The sequence below is a fragment of the Siniperca chuatsi genome, linkage group LG13 (genome assembly GCF_020085105.1).
Source record: "Siniperca chuatsi isolate FFG_IHB_CAS linkage group LG13, ASM2008510v1, whole genome shotgun sequence".
Classification (NCBI taxonomy): Eukaryota; Metazoa; Chordata; class Actinopteri; order Centrarchiformes; family Sinipercidae; genus Siniperca; species Siniperca chuatsi.
This window is the reverse complement of record NC_058054.1, coordinates 22,987,511-23,013,462: the sequence shown is the minus strand read 5'-3', so window position 1 is coordinate 23,013,462 and position 25,952 is coordinate 22,987,511. Positions and strand designations below refer to the sequence as shown.

The 25,952-nt window shown below is 40.7% G+C and overlaps 1 protein-coding gene across 5 annotated transcripts in view; it reads right to left on the bottom strand.

The window, feature by feature from the left end:
* carmil3 (capping protein regulator and myosin 1 linker 3) overlaps window positions 1-25,952 on the bottom strand; it is a 76,964-nt gene that overhangs the window by 16,040 nt on the left and 34,972 nt on the right. For all 5 annotated transcript variants that reach the window (XM_044218799.1, XM_044218802.1, XM_044218803.1 and 2 more), the window contains exons 14-25: window positions 24,992-25,069; window positions 21,072-21,148; window positions 16,061-16,165; window positions 12,727-12,796; window positions 12,534-12,615; window positions 9,040-9,136; window positions 8,896-8,950; window positions 7,655-7,827; window positions 6,593-6,661; window positions 6,103-6,196; window positions 2,429-2,527; window positions 2,169-2,288 (exon numbers count right to left, since the gene is read on the bottom strand). In XM_044218799.1, the coding sequence (XP_044074734.1) occupies window positions 2,169-2,288; window positions 2,429-2,527; window positions 6,103-6,196; window positions 6,593-6,661; window positions 7,655-7,827; window positions 8,896-8,950; window positions 9,040-9,136; window positions 12,534-12,615; window positions 12,727-12,796; window positions 16,061-16,165; window positions 21,072-21,148; window positions 24,992-25,069 (1,119 nt within the window). The remainder of the gene's footprint in view (window positions 1-2,168; window positions 2,289-2,428; window positions 2,528-6,102; window positions 6,197-6,592; window positions 6,662-7,654; window positions 7,828-8,895; window positions 8,951-9,039; window positions 9,137-12,533; window positions 12,616-12,726; window positions 12,797-16,060; window positions 16,166-21,071; window positions 21,149-24,991; window positions 25,070-25,952) is intronic.

Here is a 25,952-nt window from a genome sequence, read left to right as displayed (position 1 = left end):
AGTTCTGGTTGTTGAGGGCTCATCCTGGTCTAATATACAGTTTATGGCTGTGAGATTCCTTTGTTACTGTACCTTTATAGTGTGCCCCTGTGTACGTGTTGCCATAACAACCTACATCACGCGGGTTTGTAGTTTCCGCGGTTGTTGATTTTAAACGCTGAAACGCTCACATCGCCCTGGCTTCTGGACGTCATCATAACAATCACTGGTGTTTTTCAGTTGATCTTTGATGTTTTCTGTACCTTCACATGCTTTGCACAGTATGTCACATGTATTCCTACATACAGATGCAGTAGAACGGCAACTTTAAACATTTATTAATGAATTCTTTCATGACTTGACTATTAATGACTCACCAGACAGATTTTTCACAACCTGGCAACCTAAAAGTTGTTCTAAATAATTTCTTATGACTGATTTATAAAGTGTTAGTCAATGATTAACGTTTGAAAGTTCACTGTAGCACGTCAACCTTTTTTTAATGCCCCGCCCCATCCAGGCTGTGAGTGATCGGTTCATGAAAAGTGACAATGACAAGCGCCTTTATGAAAAGTTGGACATGTTTCAACAAAAAGCACCAGAGTAGCTAAATAGCTAGCCAAACCTTGCTTATCTTACCCCTATTGTCCTCTGTCTTACCGCTTCAGCTGCAGAACCTTGACTAACAGTTGAACTGGTATCGCTGCTCTCTGCTGCCAGTGCCGTCTGACTCACTTGGCTGAGATGATTTATTTTTGGGGGATTATTTTTTGGGGGATTTTTGCCTTTATTTGATAAGAACAGCTGAAGAGATAAGCTAAGATCTCAGATAAGAAGAGGCCCAGGCAAAGTTAGAATCAACTGGACCAAAAGTAATTGGCTGGGAGAGAGAGGCTGACAGATGTAATACCCAACCACAGTGGGCCGGCACCCGGCAGCCCACTCGCCCGGGCCAGTCAGCCATGCTGGTGCGTCATTAAAGACACATGTCTCTCGCTCTTGTTTTTGAATAATCTTGGCAAATGCACTATTAATGAAGGCACTAAGCCCAAAGGCCGGGGGAGGGGTTTAAATATGTGATTAAACCAGTCCAGTGTCAAGAAAAATAAACAATGGGCCGATCTTCCTGTTTTATGGGCCGGTAAGATTAAAAAAAAAAAAAAAAAAAAAAAAAAAGGACAGTTGTGTCGGCCCAGAAGGCACAATGGCCCACTGGGAAAGTGCCCAGTCTGCCAGATGGCCAGTTCAGCCCTGATGATTAATTAACCATTAATAAAGTCATTAGTTAAAACTCATTAACCCTTTAAAGGGTGCCTCATTCTAAAGTGTGAAATCTTAAATCGGAAAAATAACTGGTCACTATAGCTATCAAATAAATGTAATGGGGTGAGATCTAAAATACTTCCCACTGAAATGTAGCGAAGTAGAAGTATAAAGTATCTTCAAATTGAAACACTCAAGTACAGTAAGTACCTCAAAACTGTACTGAAACCTGCATTAACAGATTTTGTTTTGGCTACTTGGGGGCACCAACAACCCTCACATAATCACCTTTTAAGTTGATATGGCGAACTAGCAAACATTTGCTTATTTAAACACCCAGCAGACGCGGAGCAACATTAGCATTTATTTGGAGTTGTGTTTCTGGCCACCTGGCAAATGTGAATCCAATATCCACTGTCCTTTTAGCTCTGTTCTTGGTCTCTACCAACTCCTGAGGGAAATATCTGGCTCTTTAGCTGCTAAATGCTCCACTATGTTCACCAGCTAGTTGCTAACTTTGTCTGGTTGCCATTTGATGCTGGGCATCCAGTGGGTTTATCAGAGCTTTTTTTGCTGAAAACAGCTTTCTGCTTCGGCTGAAAACAACACGGGAACATGGGTGTTCCTGTTCAAGGTTTGCGTGCTGGAAAAAAAACTAAACAATGAGCTAAAAAAATGCTATAAAGCTCAGCAGAGCTGAGAGCGGAGTCAGGTGATAATTCTCGGTGGGTTTGCCATAAGCGACCCCTTTCAGAAGTAGTCATGTAATCCATTGTTCATATAAAAATATGTATTATAGCCCCTTTAAGTACAGTACCTGAGTAAAAGTAGTAGTTTAGTTATTTTCCACCACTGCTTAAAATATGTTAAAAAAATTACATTACAGTTAAAATGTCTCTCACACAATAATGTTATAGTCTACTCACAGCTCTCGAGTCCCTGGCTTCTTTGAGGATTTGTCTTGCCGTCTGGACCTCCTCCTCTTCCTCACAGCCTTTCAGGACACACACCTGCTGCTGCACCCGCACACACAGACGCTCCATCACCTACACACACACACAAAAACACATTTAAACAAACATACATGAATGCACGGTATTATGCGCAGAAATGTCAGTAAAATACACATCAAAACAAGAATCTCGACTTGTTCATCATGTGCACAAATACACACACACACACACACCTGTTCAGCAGTGCTGGTGACGAGGCCTTGGTGCAGCCTGAGAGCCTGTTTCTGAGAGAAACGCTGAGTCTGGTTGTTCCTAAGCAGGGCACGTTGGATCTGTACACACACACACACACACAAAACAAACAAGGAGAGAGAGGACTGAGTTGACAGGTGTTTACAAAGCACAGTGTGCAGGAGACAGGAGACAAGTCCATTTGCATGGTAATAAGGAGACTGGAGAGAGAGTTTTGATCCCCAGAAATAAACGGGATGCCTTTGATTTATTTTCTTGACTCAGCAAGTGGAAGTGTTCATTGCTTAATCATCTCATGTAAAAAAAGATGGAACCAAGGTTCTTCAAGGTCTTAGAAGCTTCACAGACAATGTGCAGACAAACAAGGACCCTAGCCTGAATAAAAGCTTCATACTGTATACTACATATACACCTTTAGATAAGAACCAAGAAATTATCCATTAGGCTAGTTCCACAGCAGATCCATTTCTGATATCTGTCAAAATATCCTGTTAAACTGATGTACAAATATACTGTTGATACTGTTTATTTACGTTTCTGGAGATGTATCAGAAATGCTCCTTTAGCCTCTGAGCCTCTCGGGAGCGAGATGTTGTGCGTGACTGACAGACAGCTGAGCCTCCAGGGAGATGGAGTTTGACATGTAATGTAAACAGACTTGCTCTCTAAACTGCAGCTTACAAGCCAAGTGACAAACAGCATCTAGTTAGCAGTGGTACTGATGAAAAATGACCACACCATTCAGTATCTGAAATGATTTATTTTTGTAAATGTGTTTACACATATGCAAAAAATACAAATTAATATATACATAAACAACAGAAAATGTGATGGAAAACACCCTCAGAGGGGCTTGATCAGGACACTCTCCAGTGTATACTTCAAACCATTAGAAAAGGAGAAAAAATCTTAAAAGGATGGGAAACAACGAGAGAAAAAGAAAAATATAGAAGAAAAAAGACAAAAGGTAAGATTTCACACACAGGATAACATTGCAGAGATAAAAACAAACCGCTTTCTGAAATTGTGCAGGTGCTAAGTTTAGAATATGAGATGGCAGAGAGAGAGAGAGAGAGAGAGAGAGAGAGAGAGCTATTTCATCCGGGTCTTTATGTGGATAAAAAACAGTTGTGTCATCAGAAAATAATACATTAGACAGTTTGTTATAAACATTACATAAATCATTAATATAAATTTTAAATAATTATGGCCCAAGGACTGATCCTTGAGGTACACCACAAGTGATATAACAAAAAAAAGAAATAATATCATTCTAAGAGACAAAGTGTTTTCTGTCTTAATAGGTAACTTGAAAACCAGAGCAACTCAGATTTTTTTACTCCAAGATGGAGTTTATGAATAATGGGATGACTTACAGTATCGAAAGCTTTAGATAAGTCTAAGACGATTCCAACAGTGCTTTCCTTTCTATCTCGAGCTTTATAAATTTCATTAACAAGATAAGAGACAGCCATATAAGTAGAGTGGTTCTTTCTAAACCTATATTGATGTGTATATAAAATATTATTAAGTGTAGATTAAAGTGCCTTTGGTATTTAGCATTGTGGGTAAGATTTTGGAGAGTATCACGCAAGGTTTTTTGTTCTGTTGTTTAGACTGGTTACTTTGGTTCAGTGGGGTTTTGGTGGATGTTTGAAGGCATTAGTCAACAATTTGTTTAGTTTGCAAACCCATTTAAGGAAAGTACTGGTGCATGTAATTGGTGACTATGGCCACATCTCATTTGGTAACAGCTGGATCCCACCGGACGCCGGATCTGATTGCAGCCATTCTAGACAAAACTTATGATTCCACCAGATGCGCCGCAGCGCGTGATAGAAGTGGCTCTCCACTTTGCTCCGCAGTGAATACACGGCCGTGGGGAGTCTATTTTTGATGGAAGCCGCGTCAAGCTGCATAGAGCAGATGGAACCAGGCAGGAAGTCAGAAACAGAAATGGCATAGAAATTTCAAAATAAAAAACACCCTGTGCAGACTCCCAATCATATATCAACGTGTCCACAGGGCCGTTTTTGGACGTGAGAGGTTGCACTGCTTCCCAGCATTGGACACTTGATAGGCGTGCTGCTAGATGTCATGAAAGATGATTGACAGGTGCTCTCCTCCCCTAAACACAACATGAAACACTTCCGGGTTGCACCTGATTGGGCGAACGCTTTCACTCTGCTCCCAGATTTCATGGCGGACCAACATGGCGGCTAGTTTGGAAACTTTCCTTTATATTATGAAAATAGTTCACTGAAATGTGTTTCTGAAAACATTTTAGGAGAGAAAGCTTCTGGTTGTCAGTTGAGTTGAAAAAAGTACTTCTGAGTTGATGAGGCATGCACAGCAGTGGTGCGTTCATGTCAGTAAATGTCACTGTCATGCCAATGAGAGAACATTACTGCTTTATGCATTACTGCTTAACATTACTGCTTTATGTTGCTTGAAATTATATGTTTTGACACGTACATGGGGTGCCACCGTGTTCAAAAAATAAAACTGATACAGGATGATATCAATATTCAGAGCGCATCTATGTGGTATAGCAAGAAAAAATGCAATTAAATCTCAGGTCGTCTTTAAAGGTTGTCTTTTGAGGTTGATGTGACCTGGACAACAGTGTGAAAAATCTTGACAACATGCCGTATGGCACACAGTGACACATCTTCATTTTAAAACACTGTTTAAAAGAGCTTTTCATTTTAAAAACATATAGAGCTGGTCGACCAAAGACCTGCACCTTGCATGATAGCTCGCTGTTATCTGTGTGAGTGTGTGTGTGTGTGTGTGTGTGAATGGGTGAATGAGAGGCAAAATTGTAAAGCACTTTGAATAAAAGCGATAAAAAGGGTCCTTTGATTAATCTGCTGAATATTTTCTTGATTAATCGTTTGGGCTATAAAATGTCAGAAAATTGTGAAAAATGCCCATAACAATATCCTAAAGCCCACGGTTTACACCTTTTTTTTGTCTGACCAACAGTCCAAAACCAAAAGATTCAATTTACACATTACAATTGTAAGTCATTGAGATGGTCGTTAATGCATTTTTTGTCAATCTACTAATCGTTTCAGCTCTAAGCGCGTTACATAAATTAGTGGTCATTGTCTATGGTATACCTACACTTATAGGTTGTGACATTTGTACTATTAATAACTGGGTCCCCCCCCCCAAAGAATATGTTTTATTTCAATCTATCACTTTTAATTTAAAGTAGCTCTTCCTTATCCTTTAAACAGAAAGAGACTGAAATACTTGCCTGTGATATGATGACAAACTGAACCACTATAACAGGTATTAGTGTTTCAGTTTATATATTTAGGCATTTGTAATCTCTTCTGTATTGTACTGATTAGATATTGCAACTGAAATATTCAGAAGGCATTAGGAAGACTTTTTTATGCAAACCTTCTGTATGGCAGATATCATGAGCAGGGTTTCCACAACAGTAATATAATAATCTATGAATATTTTCACATTTAATCATCACTTCAAATGCACAAGCAAATGAAAGTCATTCATCAAACCCTCTGAAATCATTCTGACCATAATTGTCAGGTAATGCCGTTATTCACCACCTGCGAATAAATATATAACATGATGCAGCAAATTTAGACATGACAAGCTGAAGGAACAAAGCTTCTCTCACCTTGGTCAGGGCTTGGTCCGTCTTCTCTGGGGCGCTGCGGTACGCCTGAGTGACATCACTGAGGGGGAGGGGCATGTACTGAAGGGTAAAGTTACTATTAAGTGGAGAGACAGAGAAGGAAGAGAAAGAGGGAAGAAAGCAAGCTAATATTACCCTCGCAATAATAAACTGGAAGAATTATGATGTTAACAAGAACAAACAGGAAACACCCAGGGCATAGTTGTCTTTAATTCCCTAATACGCAAATGCACCCACATACCCTTGTACACACATATCGACACACACCAACACAAACTTCAGACTCGCGCACACTGAAAAAGAAAACTACAGTTTGACTGCCATGCACGTCAGAGGACTGATGAAACGCTGTGTAATAGTAAACATTGTACAGAGATGGTTATCTGCCTTTCATATGGGTGTGTGTGTGTGACTGATCCGTTTTATGTGTGTATCCCCTCTTCAAACGTTGTGTGTGTTGTGTTCGTCTTACTGCTCCAGCGCTCTCGCCACATCTTGGAAGCCTGTCGCTGTGGTGTTGTTGCGATCCCACGTCACACTCCTGAGAGGGATCAAACCAGCAGGAAATAGGGGAAGACAAGCACAGAGAGGAAGAAGAAGATCAGTCACTTTCTAAAGCTCTTAACACCCACACACACACACGGGGCATAGTATCACAGTTACAGTACTTATCTGACCTTGCAGCTGCACAAACATATCACCGAAGGAGTAACAAGATATTTGTCAGGACTTTCTTTTTGCTACATGCACAAAATGAATGCACATCACAACATTAAGAATGCATGAACAACTGCCATGCAACTAATGAACTTCTGTAATTTCACAGTGCAGATTCTCCACCTACACTCCACACTGTCTAACCCCTGTTTTTAATATATCAGTCATTTTCAGCCCCTCTTTCCTTTCATCCATCCTCCTCCATCGCTCCTTCCCCCCGACTCGCTCTGCCCTAGAAATTCAATCAGCGAAACCCAAATCTCACTCCTTAGGTGGTCTCCCTCTCCCGTCTTCTCCCTCTCTAGTCCATATCCAACCATTTCCCCATCCTAATACTTACATCCTACCCCATCTCGCTTCTGTCCTCCTTTGCCTCGCTTTCTGCATCTCCATCTACTCCTTCCTCCTCTTCCAACACACCTCCGAAACATCTTCACTCAGTCTCTGCCTTTTCTCTTACTTGCAATACATTGTATGCCTGAAGACCATTTCCCCTCTTTTCCCTCCCTCCACTGATTCTCCTCGCTATCCCGCCAACTCCTCAGTCTTACCTTCTTATCTCCTACATGGTTCACTTTGAAGCGCTGGATTTAACTCACTGTTCTACCTCTCAGCAACCTCAGTAAACCTCCCCTCAAACTATACCGAACATATTAATTTACTCTGACACTATTCTTTCATCTGTCCTCTAACACCTCTTTTTTTCCCCTGTCTTACTCCTCCTATCCTCCTCTGTAATAGAGTGCTCTGATCTGCAAGGAAAACCCTCCTTTGCCTCCATCATAGTACTGATTTAAAAACACACACACACACACACCTGAGTGTTGTGTTGATCTGCAGGGCTTTGCTGAGCATCTTGGCCCCGGAGTCTTCCAGGAGGTTGCCGCTCAGGTCTACCTTCCGTAGGCAGGTGTTGGAGCCCAGAGCGTTGACCAGCACCGTGCCCCGCTGGCGAAGCCTCGAGTCAGACAGCGAGAGGGACTGTAGGGCCTGGAGGAGGCAGGAAGTGAGAGCATGGAGAAAAAAAGATGATTTGAAAATAAGAACTTTCAATGGTGAAATAGATGCGAGTAGTAGTGTGTATGCTAAAGGAATTGAGGTTTTTAGGAGACGTGGACTTGTCATTAAGTGATGAAAACAGACAACAAATCATGCCTGTATTTCAAATAGATTATAGGTGGGGCTCATTATTTTTAACTTTTATTTTCAAAATATGTGATAATGAAACGCGGAGAAAACACGGAGAAACTACAACTTGTCGTTTTTACACTTTGGTTTTTGTACAGCTTAAACAAACAAGATATTCCGTGCCAGTGAGCTTCAGAGTTGGTGGTTAGGCCAGGCTAGCCGTTTCCCTCTGCTTCCAGTCATTTTGCTAATCTAAGCTAACCATCTCCTGGTTTGTTCACATTTTCTCACTTTTGATGCTCGCAGCCTTCTGTGACTCACATACTGCAGTGTTAGCATGGGGCACTGGACCTAGCTGTGCAGGGGACACACACAGATGCATCTGATGTTTGTGTTGTTGTCACTTGCGGGGTGAGTTGACTGCCAGGCTATTCTCTGATAAACTTGTGTGTCCTTTTTTTGAACTTTTACACATTTACACTCATCTGTACCTCTGTTAGCGTGCTTGCACACATGTATCAGACCGTACTCAGTGCAAGAGCATAGTTGTGAGCTATCATCATCAACAGTGGTAAATAATTGAGTAAGCTACTTGCTGGATTTGGAGTGGAGAGCAGAGAGAGCCCCGGGAGCCTCGCTGCTAAACTGAGCCCAAATGAATCATTCGCCGAGCCCAACATGACTCGTGTGCATGTCTGCACCTTGTGTGTGTGGCAGGTGGGAGATTGAGCTTCAATGCACATGAATGAGGACACACGAATTTAAATGGTGACAAGTGTGTGTTTGTTCGTGCACAGGATATGTGTGTGTGGCTATAAATCTGTGAGGCACGTGTAGGCGTGCATCTGTGCAGAACACCACAGAGGATTTGTGTGTGTGTGTGTGTGTGTGTGTGTGTGTGCACACAATATGTTACATAATCCAACTCACACACTCTTCCTCCTGCACCAGATGAACCAGTTTCTGCAGAATTTCATCCAGCACCCTGTGGAGGCAGAGAGAAAAGGGGAAACATTCATCATCAGTATCATCTTCACCACCATCTGTACTGCTGGTTCCCCACGTGGTCCGTACCTGCCCTTGATGTTGAAGTTCTTCCCCAGCATCAGGTGTTTGAGGGAGGGGTGCCTGGAGAAGGCTGGGATGACAGCCAGCAAGTCAGCATCCAAACCTGCACACAACACAACACACACACACACATCACTGGAGTACAAGTGCAACGCCAGCAATACTACACTCTGCGGTGCCTTTGTGAAAACCTACTTCCAAGTAGATGTTTAATTACATCCTTGTAAGTACCAATCAACTTGCAAAGGGAACATGCATGAGACTTCAAGAGAGTTCATCTTTAAAACACAAAAAGACAAGATGTTATGAACTGATATATTAAACTGAAAGAGTCATATTTTTACTACAGATCATTTCTGGGCTGTCATACCAGTGACTCATCATTTACTCTGCCAGGTGCTAACAGTTCTGGCTTTCAAAGCTCAGTTTTTGTCTCATGGTCTGTTTTGGAACAAAATCTCACTGCCCACTGAAATTCCAAAATACTCCCAATTAACCCCCCTTCTCCCACCCACTCACATTTTCAAAAGCTCAAGGATGGAGGATGCTGCTTAGAGGAAGTGGTTACCATGGCAAGATATTTCCGCAAAACAGAGACTTAAATGCCTCATTCTTGTGTCAATGACAGGAAAAATATGACACGACAAGTGGCTGCACCAGAGACTTGTGTTCGAGGTGACACATTTTAATGTTTCTTCTAATACTACTGCTTCTATTAAACTAATAAATAGCTTGATGCTGTCTAGGAATTAAGGCAGTGGTCATCCCATTTGCTATATTTTTGTCAGTGGGAAGCGGTTGGAAATAAAAATGGCAAAAACACTCTAAAATGAGAGTATGTTCACAATATAATTCCAAATTTCATGAGACTTTGACAGCAGGATTTTGATGATAAACGCCTCCAAATTCCCATAAAGTACAGGGCATACACAATACTATGGAGAAGCTGCATTTTATGCCAATAAGCCCAAAGATCAACCACGACACCTACACTGGACTAATATTAACACATTTTCTGTGTGTTAAATAGTTTGTGGTATTTGATTAAACACAATGTAATTTAGGACTATGGGCCATGTCAGCACAGTATAAACAAAAATAATAAAGCTCTTTAAACTAGATTGTGCCACATGGCCCCTCTATGAGACAGGGCTGAGATCAGCTAATAATGAAGGGCCTGTCTTAGTTGGTATTGTACTTTAAAAGGTGCCAATTCCCTAACAAATTTGCAATTAATCAAATTACCAAAACCAATTGGCATGCAGTGAACCTGAGACTATTGGGGCTCCTGAGGGTCTGGTGCACTTTGCCCAGTTGGTAATCCAGCCTTGGATATAAAAGAAAAAGAAAAATCCACAGAGGATGCCATCTCCAGACTCTCCACTGTCTTCAAGGCTGTGTGCTCAGCCCACGACTGCAGTCCCCGACATGGAGAGAACTTTGTTGTGAGGTTTGCGGACGACACTTCCATCATCGGCCGGATTACAAACAACAATGAGAATTCATATCGGGAAGAAAATCAACAATCAACAACCAAGGAGCTGATCGTTGATTTTAGGAAAAAGGAGGCAAAGACACACACTCCTGTCTACATCGGTGGAGCTGAGGTGGAGCAAGTGAACAGTTTTAGGTTCCTGGCAATCAGCATCACAGAGAACCTATCATGGTCACCACACATCTCCACGCTGGTAAAGAAAGCTCAGAAACTGACTGTATTTCTTAAGTAAACTTAAGAGGGCAAAATTCCCGTGCCAAGTTCTTGTTAACTTTTACAGAGGAGCAATAGAAAGCATCCTGACTGCAAACATCACAAACTGGCATGGGATGTGCACGGCCTGTTTGTGATGTTTATCTTTCATTTCATTGCGCAGCCCTGTGCTGTAGAATGACAAATAAATGTACCTTGAACAGAAAAATCACTTGTTTCCTTATGAATGAATGCATCATTGTTGTTTTATGGAGCACTGCGTTAGTTCAGGCAGAGCACTGAAGTCGCACTTGCATTATGTGATTGGCACCAGCTGCTTCATTCATCTTTCACAATCACTGGCTCTTTCATTGGCTGCTTGGCTACCAGCTGACTACTAACAGCCAATCATATCCATGCCGTTGTAAAGCTCCGACACTTCTCACTATTTCTCTGCTGCTAATTTTAACACTGTTGCTGCCGTAGCTCCCTCCACCAAACCAACCTCCTCCTTATGCGAATAGCTTTTGGTATTGTTGATTTAACTAAGCTTTAATGCTCATGTATGTTCATTAAGGGGGATTAGCTCTCCCAGCAGAATCCTCATTGGTGCTCAAATTCTTCCAGGCTCCCTCACAGAGTAGAGCCTTTTCTGACAAATCGAACTCTATAAGCATGCGCTATAAATCATCAATTAATTGACATACAAAAGTGTCTCTGACTGAATTCGTTGTTGTTGTGTTGGTAAAAACATTTCACTAATTAATTAAGAAAGTTAAGAGCATTTAAACATTTAACGTAACATTTAAAAAGGACTTTTAAACACATCTTAACACCAAGTGGGACTTGCATGTAGTGCCGTCCTTTAAAGGGTTACTCCAACAACAAAATATGTGGAGCAGAGGCCGAGATATCCTGACTTTTGGTCTCTAGCATGGGTCAAGCTCCAAAATTCTGGATAATACAATTCTGAAAATGCAACTCAATAGCATCTTTCATTGGACCCCCACTTGCCTCCTAAATGCCCACCTCTTTCAAATCCCACACCTCCAATTTGTAACTCAGGTTTTAAGCTCAAGTCCAAGCTGAGGTAAACCTGATGACACCACTTGAAATTATCAGGGTCATATTTTCAAATTTTGAAAAGCTCCCTCTAACACCGCCGAAGACATTACACAACTGTTTTCACAGGACGAGTAGCACTCTGCAGGATGAGTCAACTGAACTTCATGAGTAAAATCGACGGAGTGCCCCTTTAGTTCGAATGCTTTTAGCATATAAAAAGGTGCAGATAATTTAGAGATTGGCATTGATTGACTAGATCTGTTTTAAAAGTATGCATTTCATGCCGGTTTCCAGACCATGATGGCCGGGATCAAAAGGGCGTCAAATATTCTACATCAGTTAAATGTGAAATGTCTCCTAATGTGAAAATATATGTTGTGACCTATGTAGTTTTTTTGTGTGCCAACTTTTGTGTGTCTGAAAGAAAGAACAGAAGCCAGGTGCTTCTGTTCTTTCTTTCAGGAAGCTCCTAATCAACTAACTCCTCCCATCCAATCGGTGGCACCGGATCCACCTACAAAAGGCCCTTCCTCCGCCTCCCACACTCTCTCGCTCAGCCAGCAGACTCTGCGGGGGCAGAGTCACTCCACACCACTTTGTTTATTCTTTGTTTTCTTTTAATTTGGTTTATCCAACTTTGTTTTCTTCCTTCATGTTGCTTTCCCTTGAGTCGGGGTCGTAACATTTACAACAAAAGACCATCTAAATCTGTTCCTTGTGGGTGTGTGTGCGCAAGCGTGTCTCTTACCATTATCAGAGATGTCTAAAGTCCCCACGCATGACACTCGAGGAAACAGCTCCTGAATCACCCCGGCACCTGCTGACCTCAACTGTGGGAAGAAGACAAGAGAGGAGTGGGACATGATGGGATAGCCACGAGTATTAATCTATGAGGAAGATGAGTGAATATACCTAGAGCAGCACAGACCGACAGAGCGTACCTCACAGCTGCTGATGTCCAGGTGTAAATCAGTGATATGAGGGTTATTGGACAGACCTAGGAACAGAGCCCTGAAGGAAAACACAGGCAGGGTAGGATTGGAAAAGAGATAGAACAGAGGAACGCAAAGGCAAAGAGAGAGAGGGGGGAAGGGAGAGGTTAGTGGAAAAGCAGACAAGGGAAGAGAGGAGTGAATGGAAAGATAGGCAAAAATTACAGTAAGAATTTTAATCAGAGAAAGAAAGATCAGTCCCACATAAATCCAATTGCTTCGTTTCCTCCCTCTAACAACCTGAACAGATCACCCGAACCCTCCCTGCCACCCCGTCCTGCCCCACGTTCTCCTCTGCACACCTTCAAGTTTTAGGGCCATCTTAAAGGATTTAGGGAAAAGTAGCTTAAAAAGAAGATTCATAGCTGACTAACTCCCCACCAGTAACCCACCTTAAAAATCTTAAATATATATTCAGGAGAAATGACCGATTGTTGCTCATGCACACACATAACCCCACACACACACACACATATACACAAGCCCAGCTGGATGCAGAAAGAAAACTGCATTTGCACATCAAGGCTCTGCTGGAGGTTGTCCTTGTGCAATGAATACACATTTAAGAGTTATGCACCATGAGGAGGTAATGAGGAGAAGTGCTAAGTGGGGAGTCCGCTCTGTCCATTTTGGCTGCGATCCAACATGCAGCACACAATCATCACAATTGTTGGCAGTTTGCTTTGTTTACTCTGCTATTGATTGTGTTTTTTGGCTACGAGAAGCTAACAGCAGGCTACACACCTAACAGAGAAACTGTAATATAGCAATAATCCATTTATCCCCGTAGGGAAACTTGCTTTTTGCTTGGCCGCTCTCTGAGCTGGTTTAGCTACAGATCTCCTGACGCTGGTAAGGATACAGAGTCCTGCACAAAGGAGGCTTCAATCTGTCCTCTGATTGAAGGCCAGTCTACTAACATACTAGAAAATGGCTCCACTGTCGAGGAAAATTGTTTGAAATCTAATGCTAGCCTTGATGATTAAAACTCACTGATGGTTTGGATGCAAACTGCACTCCATATGGTATAAGCTATTTCAGTATTCAAGCCTGACACAATAAAAATAGAAAAATAACATCCCTGTCCACTCATGGCCACTTTTCACTGCATTAAGGTTGGTGTACGTGTGAATTCTTAAATTTTTAGCGGTTTGCTAAAGGTTGGATATAAAATTGAAAGGCCTTGTGCTTAATTTAGAAAGTGCTTTAAACTAAAGAACCTTACAGCATCATGAGAGGACGCCGTTTTAGCACGAGTGGCCCCAGTGGGAATTCATCCTTCACCACTCTTAGGCTTCAAGTTTGACTAAACATTGGCAGCAGCACAAATGGTTGTTGACACAGAGAGGCAGCATCAGTAAAAACTGCTGGTAACACACTTAAACCGGTGGAGAGTTAGAGATAATGGGCTACACGAGCAGTCACATAAGCTACTTATATCGTCAACCTTCTCTTCATAGCTAAACATAACATTATTTCAGACCTGTAAAGTTTCAATTCACCGTCAGCCTCCCCTCCACATGTATTTGAGCATACAGCTGCTGGACTGTAATCTGAGAAGGAACACTGGCTCCAGTATTAAAAATAAGGAAACATGTCTCCTACACCTCCATATTGGCTCGTTTATAGTATTTCATTTCTTAAGTGGATTATTTTATGGATTTCATTTATTCCTACTCTGCGTGAAATTCATTATAGAAATGCTGGGAGACGTATTGTAACAATTCAATAAATGATATTTTGGAGCAATACATTCACTTGTTTAGTCATTTCAAGCCCTGTATAATATTCCAATTAAGACATTGATAGTAAGATCTATATCTATACTTACTGACTTTAACCAACTGTTTTTATTCATTTAACATATCATATACATTTAGTAACATACTTTGTTTTTTGTTTGTGAGTTTATGGCAGCTTTCTCACATAATATCAGGGATTACAGGGATTGTTTGATATATGTATATTAGTACATCCTCTTGGCTTTTATTGCAGCTTCTTTTGCCAACTCAGTATGTGCATCATTTCCAGAGGTTCTCCAAATAAAGGGGAAGTGATTGCTTGCCAGTTGGCTGTGACAGGTGGTGATGCACTAGTCAAAGTTGATCACCGTCAGTGGAATATTCACGACAGAACCACATCAGGAAAGCCACAACTAACTCAGCGGTACATACAAACACTAACAGAAGATTTGGTAACCATATGAGAGTGTACTGGGGTATCATGCACTGATTATACTATTTACCATTGTCAATATGGATGTAACGATTCAACTTTTTATCCGCCAATACCGATTCCGACTTTAATTTAGGGTATTTGCTGATACAGAGTACCAATCCTATACCAGTGCTGTTTTCCCAAATTTTAAATCTGTACATCTCACTGTGTGGCATAATTTTAATGTAACATAAGGCTAGGGATTGTTGTTTTACAATTCCAATGACAAAGAAACTGTATTTATTGTGGACCAGTTCCGTCATGATATCTTACCGTAATAAGGACACAGATTCCAATTTGGCATATTTTATTGTGCATCCCTAAACTAAAGGCCTTAGTGTTTGCACTGCACTGACAACTGATTTAAATAGGACCACATCACAAAACTTATTCCATACACATTTAAAATGCATTGGCGAGTGTAAACTGAATCCTGCTAGATGCTCTAAACTTGACTATGTTCATTGACCCCCTTTATATGTGGACTCAACATGCTGCTTGGATTTAGATGGGGCTTTGGTACCTTTGTTACAATTGCACCTGCCACCGAAATAGATTATTGTTTTCCACTTGTGAAAACGCAGACCTTACTTTTCACAGTCCCCTTCCTCTGTCAAAACTGGCCTTCAAAAAAACATTTTGAGTACCTTGACAGTGCTTTATTGAACATTTGTTTTGATGTGCTTCTTGGATTGATTTGTTTATTTTGCACCTATTTATTTATATCTGGATTAAAGAGATGGATTTTGTAAGTAGCATGGCCATATGCATCTATTATCACCTCCCAAGGTAGTTTGGGGATCATATCTTTAATACAGTTTGGGTGCATTTACATATGAATTTTATTCTTTTTGCCGTACTGAATTATAATCAAATCAGTCTAGATACATATAAATAATGACACATTTGAAAGGGGTTAAACTGAATGAGGTTACTGTAAGATGTACGGCTGCTCCTTTTTCATCTGTTAGCAGTTCAGACTATACAAGTGATCATCTTACACATGCTTAAGGATGTTCAGTCTTTCAAACGTCCCTTTAAACCCTTGCCAGTGACAGTGACTCACCTCAGTGAATCAGGAGGGACTTTCATAGAGGCCAGGCTGACATGGGTCAGGCTGAATGCTGAGCTGAAGAACTGGCGGAAAGTTGGCAGAGAATCTCTTGCTTTCCTGGAAAAGAACAGTGAAGGAAAGAAAATAAAGATTTTAAAGTGTGTAGGAACGGGAGGGAAGAGCAGGACATAGGGTGAGCATTACAGATGGATCCCAATCAGGTAGTCAAACAGATAGAAAATTAAACGAGGTGAGAGAACGACGAGAACAGATAAGAGACTGATCGAGACAAGACAGAGGCTGACAGGAGAACTTGATATGCTGATAGAAAGTGACAAAATGCCAAATGGAACAACAGGAGCGAGAGAGAAAGGGAGAGAAAGAAGGCTAAAGCAGACAGATGCCGGCCGTGACATTTAGGTCAGTATTATATCAACCAGACACAGTGAAAAGGTGAAGTTGACATTAATTACTGCCACCAGTTAAAAAGGTAACACTGACCAATTATCCAACCATCTGCTTGGCATATACAGTACATTAGCCTGTCATCAGAGGAAGGACAGAGGATATGTACAACATCCCTCTGAGCCATAATACATAAGGGGACTATCCCTCTGCATTCACAGGATCTGTGTTTAGAACTTGTCAAAGCAGCCAATCTGCCATTTCAGACCCCACTGCACAAATAATTCACCACAGGGGAGAATGAGGAGGAGGTCTGGAGACAGCAGGAGAAGTGATGAGAGGCTGGGGACAAGAAAGAGAGAGAGAGCGAGAGAGCGAGCGTGAGAGAGAATGAATTCATCTTCCAGAAAGATGAGGTTTGTTTTTTTTGTGAAAAGATTACCTGCTACCCTCAGCTGATATGTTGTTTACTTGTGCAGCACAGAAGCCTTTTCTTACTGCTCTATATTTCACCCACATCCTGATAAATGGGTATTGTTTCAGTAAGGAGGCACTTTGAATAGCATAGTTAATATGACATTCATCATTTTAGTTATTCATAAACTACAATGCAACAAAAAAGAGAGAGAACCATGATATGTTCATCTTATATTTTCAGATAATTATGTTATGGAATTTCATGTAAACCTTCTTCATGGCAGACATTTTGACTCATCATAGCAGGAAAAGCACAGGTGTAACTCATTGCGTTAATGAGGGCTCAGTTCCATAATGGAATGCAGTCAATGTTATTAACTACAGCTATGTTTTCTGCTATGACATGTCAAAATGTCTGCACACGCAAGCAACATGTTTTCTTCTTCTAATTTTCTTTTGCCACAGAATCAGTTAACACCAGATATGCTTGTGTCAGTAATTTTCTTTCAAAATAAAACCACACATCATAGAGTAATTGAGTAACAGAAAACCAAGAGTCTACAGCCACGGTAGCGGCTCTGTGAGGCCATACTGAAGCACAACTAAAAGTAAATGCCGTTTTCAGCACGTTAACATTCTCACAAAGACAATGCAAAATACTGACCTTTAGCAGGTATAATGTTTACCATGTTTACTATCTTAATTTAGAATGTTAACATCCTAACATTTGCTGATTAGCACTAAACACAAAGCACAGCAGCAGTTCATGGGGTTGTTGTTAGTTTTGCACATAATTTGGCATAAAAAGTAACAGACGAAGTTAAATTGAAAAGTGAAAATGCTGATCTCATGGTGGCACTACTAGAGGAAGGCTGACTTAAGTTATTAGACTTTATCCTCTGGGCACCATGGATGTCTGTACAAAATTCCTCGACAATCCATCCAATAGTTGTTGAGGTATATCAGTCTGGACCTAAGTGGTGGACCAACTGTCCGTGTGACCGACAGACTGACATTACTATACCTAAAGCAACGCCGTTAGCGAGGCTTAATAAATGACCTCATTGTATGTTATACCACTGATAACTGAGTAACCTTTACTACTTTAAATCCTGCAGACACTTCAAATACTACTATGAACTGTATTTCTGTGTGTTGACTACTGCACGATTGCTGATTCACAAAATTATTGCTAAATTTTATACATTAAAAAGTATTATGAAGTCAAATGTTGAAGCATTTCATACTTTGGTTGTAAATAATATTTACAAGGCATTTGCCTTGCATATATATTTCAAATATATGCTTCAGATCATTTAAAGTTCTTTCTTTTCAACTGATGCTTCAACTCCTTTCAATTTTATTTTAATCGACTAATGCTTTCAGGACTTACACTTCAACTGACTTCAGCAGTTTCACAAACACTTCAAATTTCACTGAAACCTGAATCTTTTCAATCCTTTATCAACCAACACACCAACTACTTTTAATGATTACATTTCAACTTCCACTGACACTTGAACTACTTTCAGAGTTTCAACCTTAACTGACACTTGAAGTGTCAGTGGAAACACTGAAAAGTAAGCATTCAAAGGAGAAAACTTTAACGGACACATCAACTCCTTCAACGTACTCCCATACAAAAGACATTTCAAACAACATATTAAGATATTTAAATTTCAAATGTTTCAACTGTAAATTTTCAGATGTGAGCACACAAATCTTTCTCAGAAAACGTAGCATTTTGTAGTTGTACCAATTTTCCTTATTATTATCTTTTTATTTTATTTATTTGCTACAGAAATAGTTAACTTCAGATTTAGGCTGCATATCATTTCCTTTCCAGATAAAACCCCCACACCATTACATATTAGAAATATAACAACATGACCTGACTTTCAATATCTCCACTAATGCAAATTCAGCCTAAAATGACATATCACCTGCCTTTAGCAGCATACTGGTATTATGTCTGAAGCTCTAGGACATCATAACTGAAAAGCTGCTCTGCACTCTCCACTCTGAATACTGAGCCAACTTTATCATGTGCCCATGTGTTTAGCACAGCTGTTTAATAGGTATGAGAGCAGTATTGTGACTGGCTGAGAATATAATGAATAATCACTACACCCCTCTAATTTCTATTCCACTTCACCAAATTCCTTTGTGCATATTGCACTGTGAGTATAAGCCCTCATTGTCCATGTGCACATGACCCAGTGGTTTATACTGATTATGATTGCACTGTTAAAATAAGACCATCAGAATTGAATTCAAGACTCTCGGCAGGTGTTAATTTCAAGCCTTGCATACGCACACACACACACACACACACACACACACACACACACACACACACACACTAGGTCAAAAAAACAAATCATTAAATTCCTTGAACTACAGTATATACATTTTTACCAGAGATTAGGCAAATGTATGGTTGGCCGAGTCACGTCTTTCATAATAATCTGACATTCACCCCACACAGATAAACCATGTAAACTTGTTTAAAAGATAAAACTGCATGTAGCGAGAATAAAAGGAATAAAAAGACTAAAAGAAAATGTGAGATAAATAAGGGGGAAAAGGAAGAGAAAATTAAGTTATGAGGGGCAAAAAATGGAAAAGTTCATAAGGGAGTGAGTGACTATGGAAAAGAAAAAAGACCAAGATGAAGACATTAAGATAGTAGTGAGGGAAAACCTGGCAGCTGCATTACAAGCCCCTGTCATTGCAATTGTGATAACCTCCCAGTGTGTGGAACACCGGCTCTTCTTTGACCCATTTGTAATGATTAGCATACAGCCTGTCAGGACTCCGCGGATACAGAATGGCTTCTGTCGCATAAGCAGATACTGTGTCACTGTCTCTCTCACAAAACACTCTCCAGAGAGCTGTATCTGCTTGTTACTGCACGTGTATATATGTGAAACTGTATCTACATGGACTGCTGATTGTTCTCCAAAGTGCCACATCTGTGTGTGTGTGTGTGTGTGTGTGTGTGTGTGTGTAACTCTGGTGTGTGAGTGTGATGGGTGAAGGAGGTCGGAGGCAGTCCGTTCCATATTCATGAGCGGCAGCCTGGCGGTCCTTATCAGCTCGGTTCAGCTTTGTGGCTCCATGTTGTCACCACAACACCGCAGCCCTCTGACCGGCAGCACTGAGCCAGCGTGTATTTAATACCAGAAGACCCCATGACCAGCAGGAGGTGAGATGAACTGTGAACAAAGGGAGGAAGACGGGGGAGGAGGAGGAGGAGGGAGGGGAGGAGTGGGAGGATGTGAGGAGAAGGAGCGGTGGTAAAGGGGATGATGTGGAGAGGGAGGATGAGTGATAAGACGAGAGGAAGAAGGGAATATAAGCGGAGAACGAGGAGGAAGGAAAGAGGAGAGGAAAGGAAAGGAAGCAAAGAGAGTGATAAATTGAAGGAGACAGTAAGCAAGAAGAGAGGGATATGAGAGGAGAAAACAATCATGGAAAGGGAAAGATGAAAAAGAAAATGTGATGTGCAGCCAGACAGATGCAAAAAGTAAAAGACGGATTGAGAGATACAGTAGATAAAAAAAGGAAAAAATGCAGGCGTGGGAGCCTGGGGAATGGAACGACAATTCCCGTCTAAAATTAGTCTCATTTTTCACCAACTTCGTTCTCTGTAATTCTGTAATGTAATATGCTGAGCAGGGAAGCTCCTGGGCTCCTGGGGGACACGACATGATGAGAGCAGGAGCCTCTTCTGCCTGCTAGCTAGGTAAACACAGACACACACAGACGCCCCCACTCACACATACACATCGTAACACGCAAAAAAGACTTGTGGGCATGCAAACAAGTGCTTGACAGATGGAAAACTTGTTAGCAAACAGAGACATGTGCACATTAAAGAAAGACGTAAACACAATCTGCGCACACACACACACACACACACACACACACACACACACACACATGTACATATTCAGTGAGCCAGAACAAATGACGGGGGGCGAGCCGAGCGCGCACGATAATTCCGTGAGTGAGGTCCAGGGCTAAACACTAATCTACAGCAGAAAATAAATGACGATGCTCGCTCTGCTCCACGCCTCCTGACTGGAATTCCTCCAGAGCTGTTTGGCTGAGTCAGAATAAGAAAACAAATGTGTTTTTTCCTTTAAAAAAAAAAAAAAAGCTTTAACAGTGATTTACACTCGAGGTGAACGCCCACCTGTGAGAGAAGGAGTTCTTGGACAGGTTCAGGTAGGAGAGGTCGGCGCAGCAGCCTCGCAGCAAGGCCCCAAACAGCTGGCAGAGAAACAGAGAGACAAACGGGTTCTGTTATGTTCACTACAGCTTGTGTGACTGCGTTGTATAACAGTTATTTTGGCTTTTAAACACTGCTCAAATGGTCACAGCACAGATTAAACCTGACACAAATGCAATCCGAACACACTAAAAAAACGATGCTACTGTATTACTTTCTTGGCCTCTTCCATAAAAAATTCCCCTAAATGTATCATGCTAGCATTATAAGATGACGTTAAAACATAGAATTTCATAGAAGCCTGACTCTGCAGATTGGTGTGTGAAAAAATGGACCAGAACAAAGAGAGATGTTACTACTGGTTGGATCAGGACACAGTCTGCTATTTCTTTTTGGATTTATTCGATCCTTTTTGTACCATATGGTTAGGGTTTGTACAAGATAATACGTTTGTCATTAAGTTTATACAACCACACAAAAGTGTACTGAGCCTCTGCAGTATGTGACTGCCAAGGGACATGGAATCATCTGGAGGTGAATGTCGTGTATTCTCTGAAATGGCACTTTCTGCAGGTGAAAACAAACAAATTTTGACAATTTGTTCATAATATGATGCGAATACTAAGTAGGATGCTACATTATTACTGTGTGCACTTTAGCATGGCACTTGCTGGTTAGTTTTCAGATTCATATTCAACATAAAACAACACGTGATAAGCTTAAAAAATACTATGCATTGTTAAAGATCAAATCAGTGGTTCTCAACATTTTTGGCTTGTGAGTCCTTACGGAAACGCAGCGTTTAGTTGGACACCTTGTCATGATTCAGATGAAAATGAATTGTTAGCACTTCCACCAAAAAATTATTTTCATTATGTGACCCTTTGGATGGGCCCGACCCCTAGGTTGGAAACCACGGGACTAAAGTACCTAACTGTATATAAAGTAGTTCAAATTAGCTCCACCTTGACCAGTTGCAACACCAAAATGCTGCGTATGCGTTGATGCTTCAGTACTAACAAGCTTTTTTTATACTTGATGTACATATTTCTGATTTTTCAAAAAAATTAAAAAATTAAAATCTATACCCTTAACGGGCAATGATGAAAATGAAAAATAAAAGACATATTTTCAAAAGAAAAAACACAAATCTAGGTTTTTTAGGCCCTAATAGTTGGAAAAGAACAGTGTCTTTATGTTCCTGCCCATTTCAGAGTTAATGCTCCCAAGCTCCAGCAGCAGAATGAAATATAGCAGACACTATGTTTCTACCAATCTTTCAAAGTGTGTACGGAAAGTGCTCATCTGTCAGAGAAAGTCTACTAATTCCCGATAGCCGGACCAAATGGGCAATAAGGAGTGTAATTGTATTACTCTGAATCAAAGTCAAGCTGAAACCACACCAGGGGAAAAAAATAATTACTTACATTCTTCAATTTGTTATACTGAATATCCATCAAATGTCAAGTTTCACATTAAATATGGAAAAAAAGACACTCAAAACTTGTGTAGAAAATTAAGTATGGTGTGTTTATATATATATATATATATATATATATATATATATATATATATATATATATATATAAAATCCTGTGTGTGTGTGTGTGTGTGTGTGTGTGTGTGTGTGTGTGTGTGTGTGTGTTTGTTAGACGGGAGAGAGCTCTAGAATAATATGATCGGCATCAAAACCCAATTTCTTGTAAGACTTTAAGCAGCATCTCATCGCTTGTGAGAGGTTAAAATATCAGACAAATCCATTTTTCCCTGGCAGTGTGATCCATCATGCAAACTGACTAATCGACCGTTGTCAGTACATCAACGCAGATTAAAACAGGAACTTATTAATAATTCAATCCAACAGGCCAACACTAAAAAAGACAAATTCTCCCTAAGACAGTTTCTCTCTAAAGGATAAACGACAATTAGTAAAACAGGACATGGAGCAGCTATCACAGAGCACACTCTTTTACTCTCAAGGGGAGATTTAAAGAGAAATAGGGGGAGTCAAAGTTTGAGAATTTGCAAATAAAGCAGAGTAGATGCAATGACTTCCATTCATGCACATAATTCAATACAAAATTCATGGCCCACATTTACGGGGAGGGAGAAGGATTAGTTTCACGGGGTGGACTATTCCTTCCTGAGACAGATACCTGCTTGACATGCTGCCTGCTCCTAGAGGTTTAAAAGTGCTTGAGTGAATCAGAATCAGAAATACTTTATTGATCCCCGAGGGGGATTCTTATGCAGCAAGGAAAGAAAGCAAACACAGGCACAGTAAAGTAAAATACAAGGACTTGTGGAAAGGAAAAACCAGGTGCTGAAGTATTCAGATCCTTTACTTAAGTAAAAGTAGTAATACAACAATGTAAAAAAACAAAAACAAAACTCTATTACAAGTAAAAGGTCTGCATTTAAAATATTATGTAAGTAAAATTAAAGTAGTAAAAGTGTTAATTAGCAAAATAACAAAAGTAAAATACTCACTATACAGAATGGCCCCTCATAATGTTATACATAAATTATAGTATTATTAGTATGATAGAGCTGCATTTTTGTTGTAGTTGGTCAAGATGGAGCTGTTTTTAACTACTTTAAACTGCCCAATACTTTATAAAGTTCTAATTCTTAAAATCCACGTTATTCATATTGTTTATGGCCAGCATTTTTCCAAAAATAGCCATTAAATGTATTTACATTCTATGATTACCTTTTTACAGTATATGGTAGTTTTCATTGTTAGTGGGGGAGTCCGCCATTCCCGCCCTGGATAACAAATTGCCTTCACACGTAAGAGGTACTCACAGGAAACGATGCATGTGTGTAATCCAGCATCACAGACTGCAATTTCATGTTTTGCTATTTACTCTGCTACAGCTGTATCAGAGTCGTATTAAATTAAAACATTTCAGACATTTCTTACTGCTGCTAGTTCACAGCAACTGGCAAAACGCAGGGTGGCTTTTAGTGTGAAGCAGTCACAGGAAACAATGCAAGATAGGGAGTGTGGAGTTCAGACACCACCTTCCATGTCAGCAAGCACCCACCCTTGCTGAGGTGTCACTGAGCAAGAGTAGAGTTCAGAGTAGACCTCTGACCTCCCAGCAGCTGAAAAAAAAACTATGAAAATGGCTATTTATGTTTGTTCTATCCGACCTTGTATGTCCCTACTGTACATTATCCTGTCAGCAGCAACGCAGCACTGACAAAGCAGCGGCGACTGGGCATAAACAATAAATGTGACCTCCAGTTCAGCCAGCACTTTTCACAAACATCTACATCTTCCAGAGGGAGACAGACACTAAAAACATGCTGAGTTCAGTTTTTAACTTTCAACGTTTTTACACTTGTCTTGTGTATTCACAGTGAACCAGGAAGAACTGCCATCTCAGTAGTAACCAGCAGGGGCAGACACATTCGAGCGTGGTCACTGAACTCCTTCAGAGAGAAAGCTCTGTCATCCTTTCAGCTGTTAGCGTATCTGCTAATGCGGCAAGACACCGTTTTGTCACACTGGCAGACGTGCTAAATTTAGACACAGTAACAACACAGACAAAGTCATCTCAAGTGACAAAGATGTGAACGCATGAAACAACTGGCTCCTGTATGCTATTCATACAATGTATCATTTGTATAATTCATAAGAGGCTATACATTTCTACTGTAGTGCCTTCTAAGAGCTTTTACCATCACTGAAAGCATTATGCACAGAGGAGCTCTAAGAAAGACTGAGTCAACTGAGGTTACGTTGTTTTTGTGCGGTGGTCATTTCGTATTCAGGACTCTAGCCCTCTCTGTTTCTTGGCCTGATTCCCATGCAAGAGATGAGATCAGACAACGATGGGTGGATAGTGACTGTAACAGAGATGGTCAGTACAAACCGAGTCCACGGTGCAGTCTGTCCCAGACAGGTCCAAATGGACCAGGCAGTTGGGCTGGGCCAGGAACAGGTACAGGTTCTGCATGGGAAGAACGAGAGTGTCTTTTAGAGAATGAATGTGAAAAATATATAAACACAAATATACAGTACAGTGTTTTATTGTATTACAACAATGAATCAAAGTAGATTTAATGTGGCTTTTCTGATACTGTTGAACAGAAAAATACCATTCAATGCCCCAGTGAAATTAAATTTGTAAATTTGTAAATGAATTACAAATAAAAATACTTCGTCCTTCACCCTCCTCGGGTGGTCTCATCCTTCGAGCTCGGGTCCTCTACCAGAGGCCTGGGAGCTTGAGGGTTCTGCGCAGTATCTTTGCTGTTCCCAGTACTGCACTCTTCTGGACCGAGATGTCTGGTGTTCTTCAAGGGATCTGCTGTAGCCACTCCTCCAGTTTGGGGGTCACTGCCGCAAGTGCTCCGATGACCACGGGCACCACTGTCGCCTTCAGCTTCCAGGCCTTCTCCAGCTCTTCTCTGAGCCCTTGGTACTTCTCTAGTTTCTCATGTTCCTTTCTCCTGATGTTGCCATCACTTGGTAATAATGGAGATGGGCGAGATGCGAGATATATATATATATATATATATATATATATATATAAAAAAAAGACGTTTCAGTTGATTGTAGTATAACAGCACCTGTATCTGGAAAGTCCAACTTTTGGTGAGTCAGTATCGTGGAAAAACCATGAAGACAGAGAAACACTCCAAGCAATGCCACAAAAAGGCGATTGAAAGGCACAGGTCAGGGGATGAACACAAGAAAATTGACTGAACACCCCTTGGAGTGCAGCTGAACCAAATCATTAAGAAATGGAAAGTGTATGGCGCAGCTGAAAATCTGCCGAGAGGCTGTCCTCAAAAACTGAGTGAGTGTGTAAGAAGGAGAACAGTGAAGGA